Raw genomic sequence first — 17,594 nt, 5'->3', positions numbered from 1 at the left:
TGTGTGTGTGTGTGTGTGTGTGTGTGTGTGTGTGTGGCAGGTCCGTGCAGCAATGTGGATGGAGGTCAGAGGATAAGAAACGTCATGGAGCTGGTCTCACCTTCTAGTTTCCTTGGTCACAGTAGCCAGCACTTTCCCCCTGAGCCTTTCCACTGCTCTCCTGTCACTACCCTGTGTCCTGTTCCTTTTTTACACCACCCTTTTCTTTTATCTTTTTTTGGCTGTGTGACCTTGGAACCCTGGGGACCCTTGGTCAGCCCTAGTAGCAGTGTCTTAGCGAGGTGCATTTGCAGCGCTTCCCCACTGCTCCGTGACTCTTGGGCTCAGTCATCTGTCACTGGAAGAACTCGGCACTGCTAGCCAGGCTTAGGCAGGTCTATTAAAGGGCAATCGTATATCTAAGCTATAACTAGGGAGGACAACGGTGTGAGGCTGTAGTCTTTTGTTCTCTTACAGTCTCCCCGATTAGTGCTGCAGTCTGCTGTGGAGAAGGAATAGCCCGTCTTCTCAAGGCCTCGAATTAAGAGAACAGGGTGTTGTTGGGTCCCACCATCATTCATCATCTTGAGCAAAAAGAGGGATGCGGGTAATACCAGAAGAACAGTCAGTTATCAGGTATGTTGCTGAGCTCTGAGCTCCCCACCCACAGGAGGAAGGACAGGCGCCCCATGTCTTTCTAGTGCTGCAATAGCTCACCAGTTTGCAAGAACTCCAAGAGGGCTCCACAGCCAAGGACTAGCAAACAGATGCTCTGTTATTAGCTGGGCCTGGTGGCTCATAGGGACCTTGTAATTCCAGTACTCAGTAAGCTGGGGTAGGAAGAGTGCCACGAATTTGAAGCTAGCCTGGCTCACAAAATGTGTTTGAAGTCAACCAGGCTAGAGCTAGCTCCTATCTCAAATCCAACCAATGGGGCCTGGAGAACTGGTACAGTTAAGCACATTGGCTGCAGTTTCAGAAGACCCCGGAGTTCAATTCCTAGCACCCGCACGGCAGCTCACAGCCAACTCTAATTCCAGTTCCAGAGGAACCGACGCCCTCTTCTGGCATCCTTGGGTACTGCATGCGCACAGTGCACAGACATAGATGCAGGCAAAAGACCCTTGCATATAAACAAGAAAAAGAAAAGGTCTTTAAACAGTTGGACTGTATGCCAGGTGTGGTGGCTTACATCTTTAAACTCAGCACTCAGGAGGCAGAGGCAGGCGGATCTCTGAGTTTGAGGCCAGCCTGGTCTACAGAGTGAGTCCCAGGGCAGTCAGGGCTACACAGAGAAACCCTGTTTTGCAAAACAAACAAACAAATTGGACTGTGCTTTGCACTGTGATATTAATATTAACATGAGATCTTGAGGATAAGCAAGAAAGGAAATTGTGAAATAGTGGTGTGTGTGTGTCAAGTTGACAAGGGGTCAATTGTCCCGGTTATTTGTCAACTTGACACAAGCTGGAGCACTCTGGGAAGAAGGACCCTCAGTTCAGAAAATGGCCCATCAGGCTGGTCTGCAGCAAGTCCATGGGGCAGCTTCTTAAGTAATTATTGAAGTGGGAGGGCCCAGCCTACTGTGTGTGTTCCTAACCCTGGGCAGGTGGTCCTCGTGTGTAAGAAAACAGACTGAGAGACTGGAGAGATGGCTCAGGAGTTAAGAGCACTGGCTCCTCTTCCAGAGGATCTGAGTTCAATTCCCAGCACCCACACGTCAGCTAACAACTGTTTGTAATTCTAAGATCTGACACCTTCACACAGACATACATGCAGGCAAAACACCAATGCACATAAAATAAAAACAAACAATTTAAAATAAAGTAGACTGGGCACATCATGATGAACAAGTTAGTTAGCAGTGCCCCTCCATAGCCTCTGCTTCAGATCCTGCCTCCAGGCTCCTGCTCTGACTTCCTTCAGAGACTGTCTGAGGTTCAGATATGTCAGTCAAGTGGCCTCTCTCCAAGTTGCTTTGGTCATGGTGTTTATCATAGCAATGGAAGGCAAATGAGGACACCAACCCAAAACATTATACAATGACAACTTGGGTAGAAAAAGGGAGAGACACTTGTGAGAACTGCTTCTGCTGGATGTGTTCCCTGTAGCCTCAAATCCTTCATTCCGTGCTTTATAAAATGTCAAGGCCTGGCAACAAGGAGGAATTTTGTTTGTTTTCTGGAGAATTCCTTTGACCTGCTGGCTAATACTTTCCCTTTTCAGCATAGATTACAGAGTTGCTGTTGGGACTCAACAATTAGAAAGCATTCTCTAGTCTTTGACCAAGTCTTGTATTTGCTGGTTTATACATTGTGTGAGATGCTGGGTACTGAACCCGGGCCTCATCGTTCTGTGCAGCACTGTGCCACTGCACTACAGGCCTGGCCTCTCTAATGGATTGTTTTAAGAAGACAGTGAATTTTCTTAGTTAGGAAGATCCTTGATAAAAACTAACTTGGTTCTTGCTGTCCTGCTTGGCTTCAATTTTCCCACCCGGAAAATGTCATGTTAGATTAGTATCAAATTAGTATTCTATTGGCCAAAGTTGACTGGAAGCTATGTTATTTGGCCAATATAACATTTAAAGAAGGTTATACCAATGTTTGAGAATTATTATAAGATGTTGGACACAGAAACACAGTTCCCTAATTTCCCTCGAAAAAACAGAGGATGTGGCAACACTGAGGCCAGGTTTCTGCTGGGAAATTATCCACGAGGCTAGAGAAGACTGCCTGTAGGTAAGACATACAGTCTGTTTCCCAGTCTCCACTGGGCTGTCTTCACTCCTTTATTTGGTCTCCCTGCCCCAGTTAGGTATCATCTTAATTTGTGGCTCTCTGGACAGCAGGAAACAGGTTATATTTGGTACAGAGCAGTTGATTAATTACCACATTAGTGATTCCCCAGTACCTTCCTCTGTTACTCTTCCACATGCATGTCTAGGTGAGGGTGTGGGATCCTCTGGAACAGGAGTTACAAACAGCTGTGAGCTGCCATGTAGGTGCTGGGAATTGAACCTGGATCCTCTGGAAGAACAGCCCGTGCTCTTAACCACTGAGCTACCTCTCTATCCCCTCTCTGTTATTCTTATGAGGGCATAACTATGTTGAAGGAGCTGTGGGCTGCATTCCTGCCGCCCGGCTCCTGGCTGCCTGGCTAGCTTATGCCCCAAAATAACGACACACAAACTGTATTCATATAAACACTGCTTGGCCCATTTCTATTAATGTGTGTAGTGCCATGAGGCAGTGGCTTACCAGGAAGATTCTAGCCTATGTCCATCCTGGGTTGGAGCTTCATTGCATCTGCCCAGAGAGGAGAGGAGGCATCTGCGCTCACTTCCTCTTCCTCCCAGCATTCTGTTCTGTTTACTCCACCCTATCAGGGCCAAGCAGTTTCTTTATTAATTAACCAATGACCTTCCTCCATCATAACTAGAAGTCCAAGTTTATGTTTTTTACTTTGTTGTTGTTTGTAGATATGTCATAAGCAATCCTACCTCGGCCAGTGAGTGCTGGGATTACAGGTGTGAGCCACCATGCCTAGGTCTGTGGTAGTTATTAAGTAGATGACTTCTATTTTGAGATGGGAGTCAAATAGTCCTGTCAATCAGGGTAAACTTTGTATCTTGATGGCTTAAACAGCAAAGGTTTATTTCTTACAGAAACCTACAATGTGAACATATACTTGTATTTTTACATGCAGAGACAGCCATGAGCACACAGGCAAATATATAGAACATAAACTCATGCAAAAATGTATTTAGATATGGGTCCTCCAACTGCCCAGCTGCCTCCATTGAGGGACTTAAAAAGGGCTATGAGAACATCCACCTCCAGTCAACGAAATACCCACACTACAAAAGGAACTGGAAAGCTTAAAAAAAAGGCTGAAGCTTGCATTACATTAAATCCTATGCAAAATGCATAAATAAAATACCAAATATGCAGTGCCTGCAGTTTGTCGTCTCTTTGTCCCAGTGAGGCAGCCTCCATCTTGGTTTCTAGCTGAGGAGGGAGATAGATCCCAGACGCCCAATGTGCAGAGAGACAGAGGAAGCTGGACTGGGCCGGAGAGGTGGGCCGACAGGCTGGAATCCTCTTCCCCCAGGAGGAGCTGTGGGCAGACAGGAACTGGCAGGCTCGGGTCAAATCCAACCCACTGCCCCTCACTCCTTCCGTGGTCTATGCCCACCTCTCCAGCCCCCACCAAAGCTATCATGCTTTGTCTGGCTCTGAACATTGCCCTGGTCCCCTTTGTACAGCTGCTGATCCAGATTCAAAGCCACATCTCTATACTCAGAAGACCCCAGCCTCATCCCTCCCGTTTCCAGCAGACCCTCTAGACAACGCTGCATTGGACAGGGGCATTTTCAGCCTTCACCGCTTGTTCCCTGGAACTTTCTCCTTCTTCACATTTCTCCTAGTCTTGCCACTGAACCTTGTGAGGGTCTCTAGGTTCCCCAGCCGAATGGAAGCTCTTGGGAGGCAGTTTATCAGCCTGTCTAGTCCAGACCCTGGTTACTGCTCTCCCTTCCCAGGCTTGAGAAGGAAGCTAGGGTCTGGACACCTGGCTCTGCAGTGTCTTTCTAAATGCCAGCCTGGAAAGTCTACACGCAGAGCCTGGTTTTCCTTGATAGCAAGACACTGGACATTTGTCATTTAGAACAAAACTGGTAAAGAGTGACTTCAACTGCAGTCTCAGAGGCCAGGCTGAGAACTTAGGGACCTGAACCTGAAGACATTCAGCTCATGTCTGGGCCATCTTGGTTAGCTTCTGCTTATTCTAATGGCTTCCATTTACCAACCAATCTTATTTCATTCTCTCTTCTCAGGAAGTTACCTGGTGGGCCACAGGGGTGGAGCAGAGAGATCCAGGCAGGGTTTGGGGGGACAGATGGGGTCAGGCGGGGAGCCTGAGATGAATCTTTCAGACCTACAAGGGCCTCAGCTGCTTCTCGCTGTAACTGCCGCTCTGAGGGGCCAGATGTCCAGGTTAGGCAAGAGGTTCCAGGGGCCTGCGAAGGAGTGGGGAGTAGCAGACTGGGAACCCTCACTTCTACACACCCTGCAAGTGCTTCCTTCAGCCCCCTGCTTTCCCCTTCTGCAGGTCCAGCCTCCTCCCAGGCCATTTCTTTCCCAAGACCTGTGGCTGTAGCAGAAGAGAGTCTGGGGCTCCACAGGACTGGAGTATCAGAGTTGAACATCTGGAAAAAGGAGAGACACATGGGAAGTGGGTGAGGCATTCTGACCTGGGGACAAAGTTCCAGGCTGGTCACTGGACTCTGTGGGCTTTGCTTTCTATAAAATGAGAATCTCACCCAGGTTTTTCCTCCCACACTACTGTGAAGATCATAGGGAACCAATGGTGTCAGGTTTCCAAAAGCAGATAAAAAACACCCAGGGGGACTGGGATTCTTGTCTGCTCCACTAGCCTGCTTTCTCCAGTCCAGCTTTTAGCCATGTTTGTTCAAGGTCAGGGCACGTACTAGGTGTTATTATTATGACAACCCCAGACAAGAGATTACTAGAGATTTCTGATATTAAAACAGGCTCTGAGAGGTGCGAATATTGTCAGTGCCTCTCAGGAAACAGTAGCCATCTGCCTGCCTGTTAGCTTGAGTTAGTCTGAGACCCTTTTCTGTTTTTTTTGTTTTGTTTTGTTTTAAGTTAAGAATTTTATGTAGCCCAGGCTGACTTTGTGTAGTGTAGCTGAAAATTACCCTGGAACCCTGCCATTCCTGGCTCAACCTCCCAATGCTGGGATTACAGCTGTGCACCATCACACTTGGCTAGGAATTTCCTTCTGTTGTGTTCCTACTTACGTGTGAGGCAGGTTAGGGGGTCCTTGGGGCTCTCCAGAAAGTGGAGCTGCCAGCACTGAGCGAGATCCTGGGCAGGTTGGGAGGGTTCCATGAGTGGGCAGCCGGAGAGATGTGCCAGGGTCAAAGCCTACAGAGGGCAAGAGAAGCAGAAAGGATGGATGCAGAGACCATGGATGTCCTTCCTCTTCCCACGTGTCCTTTCCCTCTCCCTTTTCTGGTGTGGCGGCAACCTAGCATTCAGATATCTGTCGAGTAACAGGAGGATGTCTTACCAGGGAAGGGATGCAGAGGGACAGCAGGCTCCTGGCACAGCAAGCGGCACACTACTGGAGGTGGCATTGAGAGGCCTGGTGGCAGCCAGTGTCCAGGGCCCCAAGGCCCAGGAGGCACTGGAGTCCAGGGCAAAGGCAAGGTTTCCTGGGGGCGGCTGAGAAGCAGAGGCCCATAGTTCTCCTGTAAGGGGAGAGGGCCCAGGGCAGGGGCATGAGCCTGCATAAACAAGCATGCTCCAGGATGAGGGCAGGACCCGAAACTATGGGCTGCTCTTAAAGTCCCACCTTTTTTCACCCACAGGTCCCAGGTGAGTCACTGAAGAGCAACCACAAGTCAGGGGTGGGCTGGAACCCAGTGCAGAGAGCACAGAGGGGACAGTCCGGGCAGGAGGCCGGCGAGGAGCCATCCCTTAGGACCCCGTCTCCTTACCTTCCCAGGGGGTGTCAGCACCAGTGGGACTGCTCCATGGGGACTCTGAGGCTGGGGTGCTATGTTCTCCTTTCCAGCTGCGAGGAACCAGGAAGAGATCCACCCCTTTCCTGACCCCTATCCTATCCCAACTTCAGCTAAGTTCTCATCTCTCTCTGATTTCTTTATTCTTTTTTTTTTTTCCATGTAGCTCAGGCTGACTTTGAATCCCTGATCCTCCTTCCTCCATATGCTATCATGCCCCGGTCTGTTCTGTGGCTTTGCTTCTCTTTCCCAGCCCTTCCACCTTCTCCTCAAGACAGCGTCTAGTTTGGTAGCTCAGGTTGGCTTCCAACTCACTCTCCTCTTCTTTCTCCAGGGCTGGAGTTACAGACATGCTCCCCATGCCCCACTCCTTGGCTCTCTTTTTAACTTCTTGTTTGTGTGACATGGTGTGTGTGTGTGTGTGTGTGTGTGTGTGTAGGCCACAGGACAATTCTGGGGAGTCAGTTCTCTCCTTTGACCTTTATGTAGGCTCTGAGGATCGAGCTCAGGTCACCAGGTTTGTTCAGCAAGTACCTTTACCCTGAGCCACCCCACTGTCCCCATCCCCCATTTTCTATCTTCAGTTGTCACTGCACCCTTGCCCACATTTTAAAATAAAATTTTATTTATTCTTATGAGTGTTTTGCCTGCATGTATGTCTGTGCCCCATCTGTGCATTGTATCTGCTGAGGCAAAATGCGATAGGTTCTGGAGCCTGTGCTATAGATGTGGTAAGCTGCCTGGAGAGCCAGCGGCCTGCTCTGGTGCTCCTGACTGCTGCCTCACCTCCCTAGCCCCTTCAGTACAGTTGACATTTGGACAGGGTGAGGCCCAGAGAGAGGAAACACCTTGCCCAAGGCCACATGCTGACTGAGTTTAAGGCCAGGGATGCAAGTCCTTACTCTTACTATATCCAAATTCCTGTCCCATCCCCAGTCAGAGACACTCACAAGGGACCCCTGGTCGAATGGCTCCCTTCTTGACACGGAGGGGAGCTTTCAGGGGGGTTGTCCCTTTCATCAGGCCCTGAGCCAGGTGCCTCTTTAGCTGAGCCTCCTGCTGCCTACGCAAGGCCACTTGGGCAGCCATGACTCTCCGACGTTCCCTAAGAGTTAGAAGTCAGCCTTCTGGAGGAGAACCATTCCCCTTCCCCCGCCCAAATCTTATACTCACAGGATAAGGACACATTTGTGACACTCGCAAGCCTGAAAGAGGCAGAGGCGCTTGTGGCCCTTGAGATGGGCTGTGACACCATGGTTACGACAGCGGGCACAGGTTGGAGAGCGACTGACAGGTCTCCTGGGAATGAGTTCTGTGTTCTGGGGGACTCTGTCCTCACTCCCTGGGGAAGAGTCAGCAGAGCAGTGGTGGAGAGCAGGTGCTTCATTGGGGTCCATGGATCTAGAGCAGGAGTGGTGGCTCAGGACAGTCACATGGGCTCTGTCCTAACCAGCCCTTCTGCTTTTGGGAAGCCACATCTGTGCTCATTCATCTTGTCCCTCTCAGGACCCATCTTTCTCCCTGCTTCTCCTCTCTTCAGCCCATAACCTTTCTCATAGACCCTCCTTTCCCAGAAACTACTCTCTTCTTTCTCAAGTATTTGCTCAACACAAACATCCTCCTCTTTTGTCATGCTGAATGCCAGCTTCAGGCATAGATACGTTTGCCCTCCCAGAGCTCTTAAGGATGCTTATCCTCTATCCTCCCAAACAGGGTTTCCAGGCATCCTCTTCAACATCTGCCATCATACCTCTTTGCATTTATCCGGTCCTTAAAAACATTCTTACGTGGCTGCTCAGTCCTAAGCCCCACCTGTGCTAGTCATGTCCATCTGCTCTTTGTATGCCATCACTATGATCGGGTGTGGGTTTAGGAGTGTGTGCGTGGATTCATGCACCTATGTGTGGAGCCCAGAGGTCGACATTGTTAGACAGCTTTCGCCCATTGTGCTCCACTTTGATTTTTTTTTTTTCCCCAGGCAGGGGCATCTTACTGAATCTGAAGCTCACAGCTTTAGCTAGACTGGCTGGCCAATGAGCTTCAGAGATCCACCTTTTGCAGCTCCCATCCCTATTGGTGGGGTTACAGGCAGGTCATTGCACCCAGCTTTTAATGGGGGGAACTGAACTCAGGTACTCGGGCATGTGCCCAAGGCACTATTGACTGAGCCTTCTCCTCAGCCCCGATTTTTAAAAAAATAATCAATTAGTTAATTAATTATTTTTGAGACAAGCCCTCACTATGTGTATATTACTGGCTGGACTGGAACACGGTGTAGACCAGGTTGGATTCAAACTCATAGAAACCCATCGGCTCCTGCTTTCAGAGTGCAGGGCTTAAAGGTGTCTGTCACCAAGGCCAGCTTTGTTTCTGTACTCTTCAGTCACAATATTATTCTCAAGGTATTTCCTATCCCATTTTCACTAGAGGGGATTTGCTTTTAAAAAATGGGCGTTGGGTTGGGCGTTGGGGGCACATGCCTTTAGTCCCAGCATTTGGGAGGCAGAGGCGGCCAACCTGGTCTACTGAGGGAGTTCCAGGACAGCCAGGGGGACACAGAGAAATCCTGTCTAGAAAAACAAAACCACAAACAAACAAACAAAAAGGCATTGAACCTAGGACCTTATAAACACATGCTAACCAAATGTTCTCCCCCATCACCCCCCTTTTTTTGAGACAAGGTCTGGATAAATAGTAAGAGCTAGCCTTGAATTTGCTATCCTTCCTGGCCTGTATCACCTGCTTATTAGGTATTTTTCTTGGACTCCATTAGTTTAATAAACATTTAAACCATGCCTGCGGACTCATTTCTGTAATCCAAGCAGTTAGGCATCTAAGACAGCAGGATTGCTGTGTGTTCCAGGCTAGTCGGGGCAACTGGTGACTGTCTTAAAAAACCCAAAACTGACTGGGTGTGGTAGCATGTGCCTGTAATACTAGGTCTTGGGGGGGGTAGAGGCTGGAGGGTCGGAGTTCAAGGCCATCACTGCTAGGAGTTGAAGATTGCCCTGGGCTTTCTTAAAAACAAAACAAAAAAAAATCAACCTCTTCCAAAATGGTTATTGAGTCCCTGCCATTTGCGATGACGACCTGATGTAGGCCAAAGGTGTTTTCCTCAGGACACCACTTTCTCCCTTGAACCTAACTTCATGGGTTTCTTGAAAATCCACATAACCACTGCTGCACGCGGCACTTTTATCCCTGAACTCCACCCAACAACAGTCAATGGCATGCACTGTCCCTTCCCAGGCAACCATTCCGTGGGTGTCCCTGTTCCGGCGGCCATCCATCACCCCCAAATGCTGGACCGGTGGCGCCCTTCCCGCTCCAGGGTCCCAGGAAGGGGGCTGGGCACGAGGACCGAGCTCAGAAGCCAGGGTGGGGGTAGGGAGGTGGGGTGGGATGGGTGGATGGGAGAAGTGCTGAGCAGCACGAGGGAGCAGCAAAGGGAGTCCATGGTGGGGACCCAGCTCAGGAGAGGGGTTGGGATCATTGTCATGCCGCCAGTCGGTGGTTACCACAGCCTCGAGCCGAATCACACTCAGCCAGGAGAAGGCCCAGGGAAAAGGGCGACAAAGTGGCGAAGAGGAACGGCTGGCTCGAGCTGCTTTTCCCGCTCCTTCCCACAAGGACCAATAAGCTTTGAGGACAGCGCCCAAGGCTGTGCCGCGCAACCAATAGGGTTCGAGATCCTTCACCAAGGGCCCTCCCCTTCTCTTCCTGTCTGCTTCTCCATGGTAACAGTCCCATCAGCCAATAGAGCGTCGAGTTGAGTCGCACACACATTGACTCTCTTCTTCCCTTGCCAGACTGTTCTTCACTCTGGAGGCAGGTAGCCAATGGGGCGTCGAATAACCTCAACCAGAGCGAGGCTGGTCCTGCCCCGCCCCCCACCGCAGGGGCAACAAGGGCGGGAGGCGTTGACTCACACACACTGCGCGTGCGCACCCTCACCCACTGGGCCTGGCCCTTGGCCGCTTGGGTTTTCTCTTCCATAGCTGGTGTTTAATGCCATCTCTAGCCTGCCTTGTGCCACACACCTCTGCGTTACAGCGCCGTGTGTCTGTGGCTTTCCAGGCTAAAGAAGGAGGCACAAGTGACTGCCAGCGGGACTGCTATGCGGAGGATGGGTACTGAAGCAGGAAAGGTAGGTGCTTTGTGCCCAGCCTGGGGGAGGGGGGGTGGAATCGCCTGAATGGCTGGTCAGAGAAGCCAAGCTTTGAATTGGGAGGAGGGAACCGAAAGGAACAAACGCATAATCGGTTGGCCTTTGAGCCTGTCTTATTATCTATCTTATTACTACCCCCGTATTCATCTTATTACTATCCACAGTGACCCCATATCCACAATTACCTTAGGGGAGGGATAATCCCTACTTTTTTGTGAAGGAAGAATCAGGCAGAGTTATGACATCGTGCACAAGATCTCCCAGTTTACGCGGAGTTGGGAGAGACTGCAACTTTGGGTTAGCTTGGAGCGCTAAGCCTGGGAATTTTGTAGCCCTTCCCACACGGTTTTTAAGAATTTCCCATTCTTGTGAACCTCGACTTTTCACTTTCATTTACCAAGCTTCCCATAGGCCGCCATCCTAAAGTGGTTAGTGCGTTTCTGATCTTGTGTGGGATCCCTGGAGATCTGGAGATGTGTAGTGTTTTGTATACACATGTATTTTGGGGGTGTGGTAATATCTTATTATCTATCTATCTATCTATCTATCTATCTATCTATCTATCACTGTGCTTTTAGGACCAATCCCTGTGCATGTGTACATCTGGAAATGTTTTTATTTATTTTTTAAATTTCACATGCATTGGTGTTTTGCGGGCATGTATGTCTGTGTGAGGGTGTCAGATCCTTTGGAACTGGAGTTACAGACAGTTGTGAGCTGTCACATAGGTGTTGGGAATTGAACTTGGGTCCTCTGGAGGAGCAGCCAGTGTTCTTAACTGCCGAGCCATGTGTCCAGCTGAGTTTTTTAATTTTTTTTTTTTTTGACAGGGTCTCAGAACTGACTCTGCAGACCAGGCTGGCCTTGAACTCACTGCGATTCCCCCCGACTCCCCCCCCCCCGCCTCTGCCCCCGAGTGCTGGGATTAAAGGCGTGCCCAGCTGCACTGAGTGCATCCAATCAATTCTTCTGTGTGATATTCCTTGGTGTGCCTCCTTGCAAGTTGTGTACTCCCTTAGTTTCAGGAAGGGTGCTTCTTTCCCCAAAGCCATCATCACAAAAAATGAGTCCTCCTCATTTACTGGAGGGTGGAGATTTTCATTATATTTAGCTAGGATATTCCGGAAGTGGGTGTTCATAAACCTAACCTGACTGTTAGACTTCTCCCTGCAGGAGGCTCCAGACACTGATGCTAATTCCCACTTTCCTCTTCTTCCTTCCCCCAGTCACTGCATAAAGAGCAGAGCAGGGAAGTGTCCTTATCACCACTGGCCTGTTGAAGCAGCAGCCTGCTGGGTGTGTCATGAGGATACATTTTGCAAGACGATTGCATTTCTCAGGTTGCAGTTAGATTTGAGCATCTCCTCCAATGCCTGCTGGCCTTTGTGCCTTTATTCTTACGAGGATGGTTTCTTCACAGGCTTAGCCTTGGCTTGCTCTCTTTTTTCTTGTTGGTGAGAAGATCCTTAGTCTTGTTGGCTTGAAGTATTACATAATTTTCTTGCGCCAGTTTGCTTCGAATAGTTTATGTGTTCTATGTAGTTTTGTTGTTTTATGTTGACACAGGGTTTCATGTAGGCTAGGCTAGCCTTGAACTTATTTAGTTCAAGGTGATCTGGAACTTCTGGTCCTGCAGTCCTTCCCCTTACAAGCTTTGGGATTATATGCTTACACCACCCTGGTATGTAACATGAAGCTGACATTGGTGCCCATATTTAGTTTCTCGCAGATTTTATGTGTGTTCCTGTGTGTAAGTGATATGCACCATGGGCGTTATTGTTCACTTCTAAATACTTTTTAATTTCCTTATTAAACAAAGGGATTTGGGAATATGTTAATTAACATCTACTCTGTCACAAGCCTTTTGTACTTAAGACAGGGTCTCATGTAGTGGGTTTGTTTGTTTTTGTTTGTTTGTTTGGCCTGCTTGGTCTTAAACTTAGGTCAGCCTCCTGTGTGCTGGGACTGTGGGTGTGCAGGTGTGATCCACTATGCTTGGTTCGCAAAGTTCCAATCCTCAATGTAGCACAAATTCTAATGTTGTGGTTTTTTTTCCCCCTGAGTCAAGGTTTCACTTGTATAGCTTTGGAGCCTGTCCTGGAACTTGCTCTGTAGACCAGGTTGGCCTCGAACTCACATAGATCTGCTTGCCTCTGCCTCCTGAGTGCTGGGTAAAGGTGTGCGCCACCACTGCCGGCTCTCTAATTGGTCTTAATAATAAAAACTTAGAGTCAGCTATCAGGGGGTGAAAGCTGAAGGGTCAGAGAAGCAGAGTGGTCTGTCATTAGAGCTCTTACCTCTACCAATGCTCAGACCAAAGGGCGATCCTGTCCTCAGACTGACTGCCCAGACTGCGTCCTCAGTCAGACTGCCTTAGACTGCACTGCCCCTCAGACTGACTGTCTCAGACTGACTGTCTCAGACTGAGTGTCTCAGACTGACTGTCTCAGACTGTACTGCCCCTCAGACTGACTGTCTCAGACTGTACTGCCCCTCAGACTGACTGTCTCAGACTGGACTGGCTCTCAGACTGACTGCTCCTTGGTGTGCGCTTCTCCTCAGACTGCCCTGAGCTCCTGTCTCCTCCTGCCTTCTATTCCTCTCTCCACCCAGCCATATTACTCCTGTCTCTACCTCCCTACTGCTGGGATTAAAGGTGTGGGACCCCAAGTGCTGGGATCACCTTTGTGTGAGCTGTTTCTATTTTAGACTGGATTAGACTGGATCAGTTTCATGTAGCCCAAGGGTGGCCTTGAGCTGGGAGAGATCCATCCATCTCCCCCAACCTGCCAACCCACCAACCCCTGTCCTAGGATTAAAGGTGTGTGCTACTACTGCCTGGCCTCTGGTGTCTTAGCTGTGATCTTCAGGCAAGCTTTATTTGTTAAAATACAAACAAAATATCATTACACTGCAGTTTGCTTTTTGATGTCCTCACTTTTGGTTGGAGAACAGCCTGTATGATGGTGGGTCTTAGGAGCAGCACCATGGTCAGAGGGAGGACCCAGGCAAGAACATGAGAGGCGTGCTTTGAGGCTCAGATAATGCTGGGTGTGAATTATTTTGGAGGGGAGGCCACAGAGGTAGGAAACCTATGCCATTGAAAGATTCAAGGGAACCCATACTACAGCAACTGACATGGTCAATTTTCTTTAGAAACAGTGACCCGTAGGCAAATGAACAGAGAATTCAGGGACTGACAAGAAGAACCAAACTTGAGACTCCATCAGAAATTGGCTCCAGACTGATCTGTCACATCCGGGACCCTGACACAGAAGCATGGGACTCCAGAATTTGAGATCTCTGCAGCTGCTCTGCCTCTTAGAGGCCATCTCTTTATTGCCTTGTATGTCCTGTGGGGGCTGCATACTATAAGGCCCCAACACTTGGGAGGCTGGACCTACATACTGGTGGAAGGTGGGCTGAGTCTTCTCAGGGGACAGGCTTTCTGTGTGCTGATGTTAAAAAGGTGATGTGGAAAGCCAGGCATGATGGGTCATACTTTTAGTCCCAGCACTCGGGAGGCAGAGGTAGGTGGATCTCTCTGAGCTCAAGGCCAACCTGGTCCATAAGGTGAGTTCCAGGACAGCCAGGACTATACAGAGAAACCCTATATTGAAAAAACCAAAAACCAAGCAAGCAAACAACAAAACAAAACAAAAACCCCAAACAAAAATTCCTACAACAAAAAGAAGGTGGTGGGGAGGCAGATAACTGGAAGAATATTCTCTCTTTAGGGACTGGAGCTCTTTTGTGCTATGAGGCAACAGCTTCGGCCTTCAGAGCTGTGACCCTGCATAACTGGAAGTGGCTTCTCTTGAGGAGCATGGTGTGTAACCTGAAAGAGGGTTGCGAGGAGACGATAGTGTACATTGAGACAGGTGATACACCTCCTTCTGCTCACCCTTCTGCTCACCCTTCTTCCTAGCTATACTTCCAGCAGCCAGGACTGGGATCACACATGAACGTGCGTGTGCGTACACACACACATACACACACACACGCTCACACGCATGCACACACACGTGCATACACACACATGAGCACATGTGCACGCAACCTGTATATAAATTGATAGTAAAAGCATAGTGCTGATTATTTATTACCACATGCACAAAAGGAAAAGGTCTGCTTGTGAAACACTTCCCGTTTCCTTGAGGGCACACAAAGGGTTAAGGAGTGAAGGTGAAGAATAGGGACCACTGGCCAGAATGGGGTAGGTCTCAGATATCTCTAGTGTAGGATGGAAGTGGACAGATAGGTCCCTGGGGGAGAGGGAAGGATGAAGACACAGGAACCAGGGCAGCAGAGGGGCTCCCGTAAGAAGGATTAGGAGACACAGATAAAGACTTCTCTGCCCCATGCAGGTGCAGTGAATGGGCACAGGAAATAGAGGGGCTAGGCAGGGAGGCAGCCTGGGAGGGGCCAGTGACACTGATTCTACCTCTCTGACCCCCTGCTCCTCAGGGAACAGCAGGGGAATTGTGAGCTTTAAAGGCTGCACCTCAGCCTTATCTTATCCCCCACAAATCTCCTACCTCGTGTCTCCACCCGGAGTGTCCATCGCCTCCTACAGCAGGGTCTGCAGGACCTATCTCTGCAACAATATAACCAACTTGGAGCCCTTTGTGAGGCTGAAGGCCAGTGAGCCTAAGTACACAGCGCCTTCTGCCAAATACTGTCCAACCTGTGTGGGCAGGCATGACCAGGAGTGTCTTCCAAACTTTGTCACCACAGAGACCTGCCCCTTCTCTGCCTCTTCGTGTTACAGTTCCACCTTAAAGTTTCAGGCAGGTGAGAGAACAGCTTTTACCAGGTTACTGTCATGTGTACTGTACACCTGAGAGAGTGGCGGGATCCTAAGATGGGACTGCGGGTACAGGAGACTAGACACATGAACTCTAAGTAAGAAGAGTACAGTTCCTGGTTCCACATCTCGGGTGGGAGAGCAGGTGTCCTGATTGGTGAGGGCCTCTGGGAAGGGAGCAAGATTCTTTTTTTTTTTTTTTTTTTTTTCCGAGACAGGGTTTCTCTGTGGTTTTGGAGCCTGTCCTGGAACTAGCTCTGTAGACCAGGCTGGTCTCAAACTCACAGAGATCCGCCTGCCTCTGCCTCCCGAGTGCGGGAGCAGGATTCTTGAGTCTCAGAAGTATCCTTGATTCTTTTCTTTCTTCTTTGTAGGAAATCTCAATACTACCTTCCTCATAATGGGCTGTACTCGTGAATCAAACAAGCTTTTAGAAAATTTTCAGCATATTGGAAGCATTAGAGTGTCTGAGGTCGTCAACATCCTAGACAAGTCCGAGACTGTTGGTGCAGGGCACTGTAGTCAAGGTCCTCCGTGGAGCATCCTCTTATGCCCTCTGCTCATCTTCAGAGACTGACCACCCAGCGAGACTGGACACATACCAGACCCCCTTGCCTATGGAATAAAACATGGAATTATCCTTGTGCTTTGTCTTGAGGTCTGTGAGAGTGTAGAGGGGTAGAGAGCAGAGAAGGGCCCAGCATGTGCAGAGAGGGGACACAGGAGCAAGAGAGTCTGAGAGTGTGCTTCCTAGACTACGGCTGCTTTCTGCTCAGAAGCCAATCCTTAGGAGATGAGAACTGCTGTGGAGGAATGCAGTTAGGAGCCTGCGAAGGAGGAAGGTGTGCATTGTAGATGGAGCGGCGGGCCGTTTCCGCCCTTCAGGAGGGCTCCAGGCCACTGGCTAGCTTTACCCAAAATAATTACACGGAAACTCTCACATCTTGATTAGCCCATTTCTATTAATCTGTTTAGCACCACGAGGTGGTGGTTTACCAGGAAGATTCTTAACCTGCATCCATCTTGGAGAGGAGAGCTATATCGTCTGCCTGAATCTGCTTCTTTCTCCCACCATTCTGTTCTGTCTACTCCGCCTACCTAATTTTCTGTCCTATCAAAGGCCAAGGCAGTTTCTTTATTAACTAATGAAAGTAACACATAAACAAATGACCCTCCTTCATCAGTGCATCACCATCCACAAAACTCCTCCCCACGGAACCCAGGTCTGGAAAGATGCTTCTGTAGGCAGGAAGGCTGCTGCCACCCAGGCCATCCATCGCCTCCCTTCTCTGGATGGAAAATCACAGCTCTGGCCAGCTCTCTCCCTTCCCCCCTCCTTCCTTTCCCTCCCCTTCCCTCCCTTCTCTCCCTCCCTCCTTCCTTTCCCTTTCTCTTCATTTCCTTCCTTTCCTCTCCACCCCACCCCCATCCTTCCTCTACCCTGGAGCTGGCATTTAATCCAGGGCTTGACCGTGCAAGACCAGACCCCTCTATGTTACCGGAGTTCTTTAGTGGAGTCTCAGAGCACTTTATGTACTTTGTGTTACTTATTGCACAGAATTAAAAAGTAAGGCAGATGTCGGGTCCTGGAACTCCTTTTGTAGACCAGGCTGGACTTGAACTCACAGAGATCTTGCCTGTCTCCGCCTCCCAAGTGCTGGGATTAAAAGCGTGAGACACAATGCTTGAATTTTTCTTCAATTTTCAATCCTCAAACCAGATCATTTATCATTAATAGTTTTGGCAGTTGTGAACCATGTTAGGATGGGTACAGGGCAAAGCCAGCAGAGGACTCCTAACAAGGATGCCATCACCCTGGGAATGTGAGCTTATGACCATCACTGGCAAGCATAGCATAAATAATACTGGTGGGTAGGCATGGGCAACAAGGATAGAGTGAGAACATTGAGCAGAGGGACACAGGATGCATGGGACCACAGAGGCACATAGACATGGGGAGAGCAGCAGGTAACATAGCATATGCTTAGGTTATTCTTAGCTATGAGAAACAGGGCTGGAATTCTAGGCCATTCTGGAGACCAGGCTGGAGGCTTCCTCCTTCACTGCTCAGGCCCTGGGCTGGTAGG

General features: G+C 49.3%; 2 protein-coding genes across 2 annotated transcripts; one reads left to right on the top strand and one right to left on the bottom strand.

The window, feature by feature from the left end:
- Nucleotides 1–3,985: 3,985 nt before the first annotated feature.
- Nucleotides 3,986–7,929, bottom strand: Dmrtc2 (DMRT like family C2). The gene is made up of 8 exons (XM_057763099.1): nucleotides 7,706–7,929; nucleotides 7,483–7,637; nucleotides 6,509–6,585; nucleotides 6,079–6,259; nucleotides 5,807–5,933; nucleotides 5,128–5,188; nucleotides 4,825–4,999; nucleotides 3,986–4,098 (listed from the first exon to the last, which is right to left on the bottom strand). The coding sequence occupies exons 1-8, from the start codon at nucleotides 7,927–7,929 to the stop codon at nucleotides 3,986–3,988; spliced, it is 1,113 nt and encodes a 370-aa protein (XP_057619082.1).
- A 6,050-nt stretch (nucleotides 7,930–13,979) lies between these two features.
- Lypd4 (LY6/PLAUR domain containing 4) lies at nucleotides 13,980–16,084 on the top strand. The gene is made up of 4 exons (XM_057763306.1): nucleotides 13,980–14,055; nucleotides 14,447–14,581; nucleotides 15,168–15,494; nucleotides 15,882–16,084. The coding sequence occupies exons 1-4, from the start codon at nucleotides 13,980–13,982 to the stop codon at nucleotides 16,082–16,084; spliced, it is 741 nt and encodes a 246-aa protein (XP_057619289.1).
- The last annotated feature ends 1,510 nt before the right edge of the window (nucleotides 16,085–17,594 follow it).

The sequence above is a fragment of the Chionomys nivalis genome, chromosome 2, assembly GCF_950005125.1.
Source record: "Chionomys nivalis chromosome 2, mChiNiv1.1, whole genome shotgun sequence".
In the NCBI taxonomy this organism is placed as follows: domain Eukaryota; kingdom Metazoa; phylum Chordata; class Mammalia; order Rodentia; family Cricetidae; genus Chionomys; species Chionomys nivalis.
Note: the sequence above shows the minus strand (reverse complement) of the source record. Positions and strands in the feature narration are given on the sequence as shown.